The sequence below is a fragment of the Nylanderia fulva genome, unplaced genomic scaffold, assembly GCF_048542155.1.
Source record: "Nylanderia fulva isolate GAGA-0341 unplaced genomic scaffold, ASM4854215v1 Scaffold618, whole genome shotgun sequence".
Taxonomy (NCBI): domain Eukaryota; kingdom Metazoa; phylum Arthropoda; class Insecta; order Hymenoptera; family Formicidae; genus Nylanderia; species Nylanderia fulva.
This window is the reverse complement of record NW_028190719.1, coordinates 54,377-60,717: the sequence shown is the minus strand read 5'-3', so window position 1 is coordinate 60,717 and position 6,341 is coordinate 54,377. Positions and strand designations below refer to the sequence as shown.

The following is a 6,341-nucleotide window of genomic DNA, read 5'->3' as shown; positions in this document are numbered from 1 at the left end:
AAAACTTTTTGCCGCAAATGGTACTCAAATTAATACTTACGGTTCTAAAACTTTAATTTTGAACCTCGGTTTAAGGAGAGAATTCAAATGGAAATTTTGTGTCGCGGATATTCAACGTCCTATTTTAGGCGCCGATTTCCTTTGTCATTTTAATCTCCTAATTGACATTAAAACAAGAAATTGATTGATAATGTTACCGGTCTTATGAATACTGGAAAAATTCAAGAAGTTGCACATTTGTCAATTTTTACCACATCTCCTGATTCTGTGTACCACAAATTTTTAACCGAATTTCCAAGACTCACCCGTTTTTCTCCAATTTCCTCGGTAAAAACACATGGTGTTGAACATCATATCGTTACGGAAGGTTCTCCTAAATTTTCGACTCCCAGAAGACTTACTCCTGAGAAACTTAAATGTGCCAAGGAAGAATTCAAGTCTATGATGGAGCAAGGAATTTGCAGACCTTCAAGCAGCTCCTGGGCAGCCCCTCTACATATGGTACCTAAAAAGGAACAAAATTCTTGGAGACTGTGTGGTGATTATCGTGCACTCAATTCAGTGACTATCCCGGATCGTTATCCCTTACCTCATATTCAAGATTTTTCTTCTTCACTTTTTGGTAAGAATATCTTTTCTAAAATCGACTTAGTTAAAGCGTACTATCAAGTACCCGTCGCTAAAGAAGATATTCACAAAACAGCTGTCACTACTCCATTTGGGCTTTTTGAATTTGTCGTAATGCCTTTCGGTTTACGAAACGCAGCCCAAACTTTTCAACGGCTCATGAACTCTTTACTTAATGATTTGAGTTTTGCCTTTTGTTATCTTGATGACATTCTTATTGCTTCTAAAGATGAGAAAGAACATATTGCTCACTTACGCATTATTTTTGATCGTCTTCAACAAGCTGGAATGACAATCAATGTCGCTAAATGTCTTTTCGGTCAAAGCGAGATTTCTTTTCTTGGTTACTTAGTTTCTAACCAAGGAGTTAAACCTACATCCGAAAAAGTGAAATCAATTATTGATTATCCTAAACCTAAGACACTTCATGAATTACGCAGATTCTTAGGAATTATCAATTATTATCGTCGCTGTCTCAAGGATGCTGCAAATCATCAAGCTCTGTTAACAGAATATTTAAAGGACAGTCGCAAGAGGGATAGAAGAATTATTTCTTGGACTAAAGAAGCGGAATTAGCTTTCGAGTCATGTAAAGAAGAACTTTTACAAGTTACTACCCTTTCTCATCCTGCTCCTCATGCTCCTCTTATTTTAACTTGTGATGCTTCTGACTTTGCTGTTGGTGCATCACTTGAACAGTCTATTGATGACGATATCAAACCAATAGCATTTTTCTCAAAGAAACTAGACAAAGCTCAAAGAAATTATAGCACTTATGATAGAGAACTTCTTAGCATTTATTTGGCTATTAAACATTTCAGGCATTTTGTTGAAGGAAGACAACTGTTTATCAGAACTGATCATAAACCTTTGATTTTTGCTTTCCGTCAGAAATTGGATAAAGCGTCACCAAGACAGATCAGACAATTGGACTTTATTGCTCAATTCTCTACAAATATTACCTATATTTCTGGAAAAATGAATTCAGTTGCTGATGCTCTGTCAAGAATTGAATCTATTTCAATGCCTATTATAGTTTCTTTAGAAGAACTTGCTAATTATCAGAAAGAAGATGAAGAACTTCAAGTTTTACTTTCTTCAAATTCTTCACTTCTGTTGAAGAAACTTATTCTTTCAGGATCAACCATACCTATTTATTGTGATTGCTCTTCGGAATTAATTCGTCCATATGTTCCTAAACTCTTACGCAAGAGAATTTTTGATGTTGTTCATGGACTCGCTCACTCCAGCGGCAGATTGACATGTAAACAATTACTACTGAAATTCATTTGGCCTTCTTTGAAGAAAGATGTGAAGGAATGGACTCGAACTTGTCTTCCATGTCAACGTGCGAAGATTTCAAGACACACCAAGAATTCTCCAATTAAGATTGCAATTCCTGATCAACGCTTTCAGCATGTGCATTTAGACATTGTTGGACCACTTCCTATTTGTCAAAATTACCGTTATTGTCTTACTATGATTGATCGTTTTTCCAGATGGCCTGAAGCTGTTCCTATTTCTGAGATTTCTGCTGAAACTATTTCTACAACATTTTATTCACATTGGGTAGCACGTTTTGGTTCTCCTATCAGCATTACAACAGATCAAGGTCCTCAGTTTGAAGCAGCTTTATTCAAAGCTTTAACAAACCAAATTGGATGCCAAAGGATTAGAACTTCTGCTTATCATCCTGCTTCAAATGGAATTCTGGAAAGATGGCATAGAACTTTGAAAGCAGCGATTATGTGCCACGAAACAACCAACTGGGTAGAATCTTTACCTTCAGTTCTTTTGGGATTACGTTCGTGTTTCAAAGAAGATTTAAAAGCTTCACCTGCAGAACTTCTTTATGGATCCACTCTTCGTATTCCTGGAGAATTTTTCATTGAAGAAGATTTTCCTGCAGATCCTGAAATCTTTCTTGAAAAACACAGGATTCATATGAGGAATATCAGATCATCTCCTACAAGTCATCATTGCAAAAGATCACCTTTTGTTCACAAGAATCTTTTTGATTGTACTCATGTTTGGATTAGAGAAGATACTGTTAGGAAGTCACTACAACCTCCTTATTCTGGCCCTTTTCCTATTGAGAAACGTATCTCTGATCATTTATTTGCAGTTAATGTTTCAGGAAGAGTTGTCAATATTTCGACAGAACGTCTCAAGCCAGCCTTCATTCCTAGAACTTCAGATTCTACTGAACTTTCTACCAGATCTTTAGCTCCTGTTCCTGCTATTTCAACTCCTGTTCCTGCTATTTCAACTCCTGTTCCTGCTACTTCAGCTCCTGTTCCTGCTACTTCAGCTCCTATTTCTGCTACTTCAAATCCTACTTCTTCTTCTACTGTTGGAAAAGCTTTACGCACCTACCCACCAAAGAAGAAGAAAGTCCATTTCGCAACGAATATCGTCATTTGGGGGGGAGTACTGTAGCATTCATCATCCACACCTTTCATTTACACTCTACACTTTTATTACACCTTACACTTTTCACTGCACTTTTACACTTTTTTACATCTTTATACATTTGTAATAACTTCAATTCATTAATATACATAATGTTTTTAAGAAAAATCAATATTTCCATAACAACACATTCATTCATTTATTTGTTACATATTAATTCTTTTTGTTCTTTCGCTTTATACTTTCAATGAATAAACATTACTTTTTCAAAGATCTGGTGAATTTATTTATAAGTCGCTACACAGTTAGACAAGGACAGACAGTCATATTATCTTTGTCTCTCTCATGCTGTCTTGTCTTCTGATACACAGTCTCTCTCTCTCTCTCTCTCTCTCTCTCTCTCTCTCTCTCTCTTTCTCTCAAATTGCTCGTTCATAATTGTATGCGAATGATTTGAGAGAGAGAAAATATGGTATAATATGCCAATATTATATTTATGTGTATATATATATATATATATACATATATATAATAATGACATAATATATAACTACATACTTATATATATATGTAGAAATAATAATAAAAAATAATAAATAATAATAAATAAATTAAAAAATAAGAAAAAATAATAAATAAAATAATAAAATAAAATAAAATAATAAATAATAAAATAATAAAATAATAAATAATAAAATAATAAAATAAAATAAAATAATAAATAGTAAAATAAAATAAAATAATAATTATATATAATATAAGTTGTAGAAATCTATACTTATAGAATAGAATATTGTTGTTTCACATTGTGTGAGCAGATAGCATGGATGGCATATTATATATATATATATATATATATATATATAATATGCCATCCGTGCTATCTCACACAATGTGAAATAACAATATTCTATTTTATAAGTAGAGATTTCTACAACTTATCTCTCGGCAGGTGTTGTTATAAAATAAAATATTCTTTTATATTTTTTTATTTTGTCAATTTTACAAAATACATTTCATCATACCATATAAAAATAAAAAAAACCTTATACCATATTGTCATCAATTATATATAACTAAAAAAAAAAAGTGTGACTAATATGTAATAAAATGAAAAAAAAATATTATAAAATAAAAATCTAGGCAGGCATATATCCTGGTGCTGCCGGCGGTGCGGATATATATCCTGGTGCTGCCTGCGGTGCGGACATGTATCCTGGTGCTGCCGGCGGTGCGGACATGTATCCTGGTGCTGCCGGCGGTGCGGGCACGTATCCTGGTGCTGCCGGCGGTGCGGACATGTATCCTGGTGCTGCCGGCGGTGCGGATATATATCCTGGTGCTGCCGGTGGTGCGGGCACGTATCCTGGTGCTGCCGGCGGTGCGGGCACGTATCCTGGTGCTGCCGGCGGTGCGGACATGTATCCTGGTGCTGCCGGCGGTGCGGGCACGTATCCTGGTGCTGCCGGCGGTGCGGGCACGTATCCTGGTGCTGCCGGCGGTGCATATATATATCCTGGTGCTGCCGGCGGTGCGGATATATATCTTGGTGCTGTCGGCGGTGCATATATATATCCTGGTGCTGTCGGCGGTGCATATATATATCCTGGTGCTGCTGGCGGTATATATCCTGGTGCTGTCGGCGGCGCAAGCACGTATCCTGGTGCTGCAGGAGTATGAAGGCGGCGATCGGCGTATTTTCTTTGACGCGCCCGCTCCTTGTTCACCGCCTTACGTACCGCGGTGTTAATTCGCTGCAAAAAAAAAGAAATTTTATATTTACATATATACATATTTATATACAGGTATGTATAGATATACAGGGTGTCCCAGAATTGGCGAAAAAGTTTATGGCAGATTCCTGGTATCATTTGAAGACGATTTTTCCTGAGTGATATATATATATATATATATATATATATACATATATAGTATATATATATATGTTCCTATCTCTCTGTCTCTTCTTTCTTTTCTACATTCTTTCATACATGCACACGTATATAATAATAAATATTTTCTACACTACATAAATAAAAATAATTACATACATATATACATACATACATGTATGTAATTATTTTTATTTATGTAATGTAAAAAATATTTTTTATTATATACGTGTGCATGTATAAAAAAATGCAATGTAGAAAAGAAAGAAGAGACAGACAAAAACACACAGAGATGTGTGTGTGTGTATGTGTGTGTAAATATACATACACAGGGTGTATAGAAAAGATCGGATATATACATACATACATACATACCTATCGTTTTATTTAGCTATGTACCTGTCTATCTATCTATCTATCTATCTATCTATCTATCTATCTATCTATCTATCTATCTGTGTTCCTGTCTCTGTCTCTCTGTTTCTTCTCTTTTCTACATTGCATTCTTTCATATCTGCACACGTATATAATAATTTTCAACATTACTTAAATAAAAATAATTACATACATACATACAAGAAAATATATATATATATTTATATGTATGTATGTATGTATATATGTATGTATATAATTATTTTTATTATTTAAGTAATGTTGAAAATTATTATATACGTGTGCAGATATGAAAGAATGCAATGTAGAAAAGAGAAGAAACAGAGAGACAGAGACAGGAACACAGAGGGACAGATAGATAGATAGATAGATAGATAGATAGGTAGATCGATAGACAGAGAGGCAGATAGCTAAATAAATCGATAGCAACCTGTGTATATATATATATATATATATATGTGTGTGTGTGTGTGTGTGTGTGTAAAAAAATATTACATATAATAGTACCTGTCTTACTGTTTGCGCTGGCAGCGGGGTCATCGCCATCCTCGCGTCCGCTGGCAGCGGGGTCATCATCATCCTCGCGTCCGCTGGCAGCGGGGCCATCATCATTCTCGCGTCCGCTGGCAGCGGAGTCATCATCATCCTCGCGTTCGCTAGCAGCGGCGCCGTCGCCGTCCTCGCGTCCGCTAGCAGCGGCGTCGTCGCCGTCCTCGCATCCGCTGGCAGCGGCGTCGTCGCCGTCCTCGCATCCGCTGGCAGCGGCGTCGTCGCTGTCCTCGCATCCGCTGGCGGCGGCGCCGTCGCCGTCCTCGCCTTCGCTGGCAGCGGCGCCGTCGCCGTCCTCGCGTCCGCTGGCAGCGGCGCCGTCGCCGTCTTCGCGTCCGCTGGCAGCGGCGCCGTCGCCGTCTTTGCGTCCGCTGGCAGCGGCGCCGTCGCCGTCTTCGCGTCTACTGTCTTCCTCTTCGGGATGACGTATCCTTCACTTCTTGCTAAAATAGATAAAAAAAATTA

The 6,341-nt window shown here is 37.2% G+C and overlaps 1 protein-coding gene and 1 long non-coding RNA gene across 2 annotated transcripts; both read right to left on the bottom strand.

The window, feature by feature from the left end:
- Positions 1 to 42: 42 nt before the first annotated feature.
- On the bottom strand, positions 43 to 972 carry LOC146720751 (uncharacterized). Its single transcript, XR_014925954.1, has 3 exons — positions 590 to 972; positions 306 to 505; positions 43 to 157 (listed from the first exon to the last, which is right to left on the bottom strand). It is a non-coding gene; the product is annotated as an uncharacterized LOC146720751 (long non-coding RNA).
- Positions 973 to 4,066: 3,094 nt separating this feature from the next.
- Positions 4,067 to 6,096, bottom strand: LOC146720750 (uncharacterized). Its single transcript, XM_085488069.1, has 2 exons — positions 5,835 to 6,096; positions 4,067 to 4,793 (listed from the first exon to the last, which is right to left on the bottom strand). Exons 1-2 carry the CDS (start codon positions 5,970 to 5,972, stop codon positions 4,179 to 4,181), a joined length of 753 nt encoding a protein of 250 aa, XP_085344195.1. The 5' UTR covers positions 5,973 to 6,096; the 3' UTR covers positions 4,067 to 4,178.
- Positions 6,097 to 6,341: the final 245 nt, after the last annotated feature.

Coding starts and splice junctions, on each gene's coding strand:
- LOC146720750 (XM_085488069.1), bottom strand. CDS start 5,972: ATGATGATGACTCCGCTGCCAGCGGACGCGAGAATGATGATGGCCCCG. Junction 4,794..5,834: donor CAGCGCAAACAGTAAGACAG/GTACTATTATAT, acceptor TTTTTTTTGCAG/CGAATTAACACCGCGGTACG.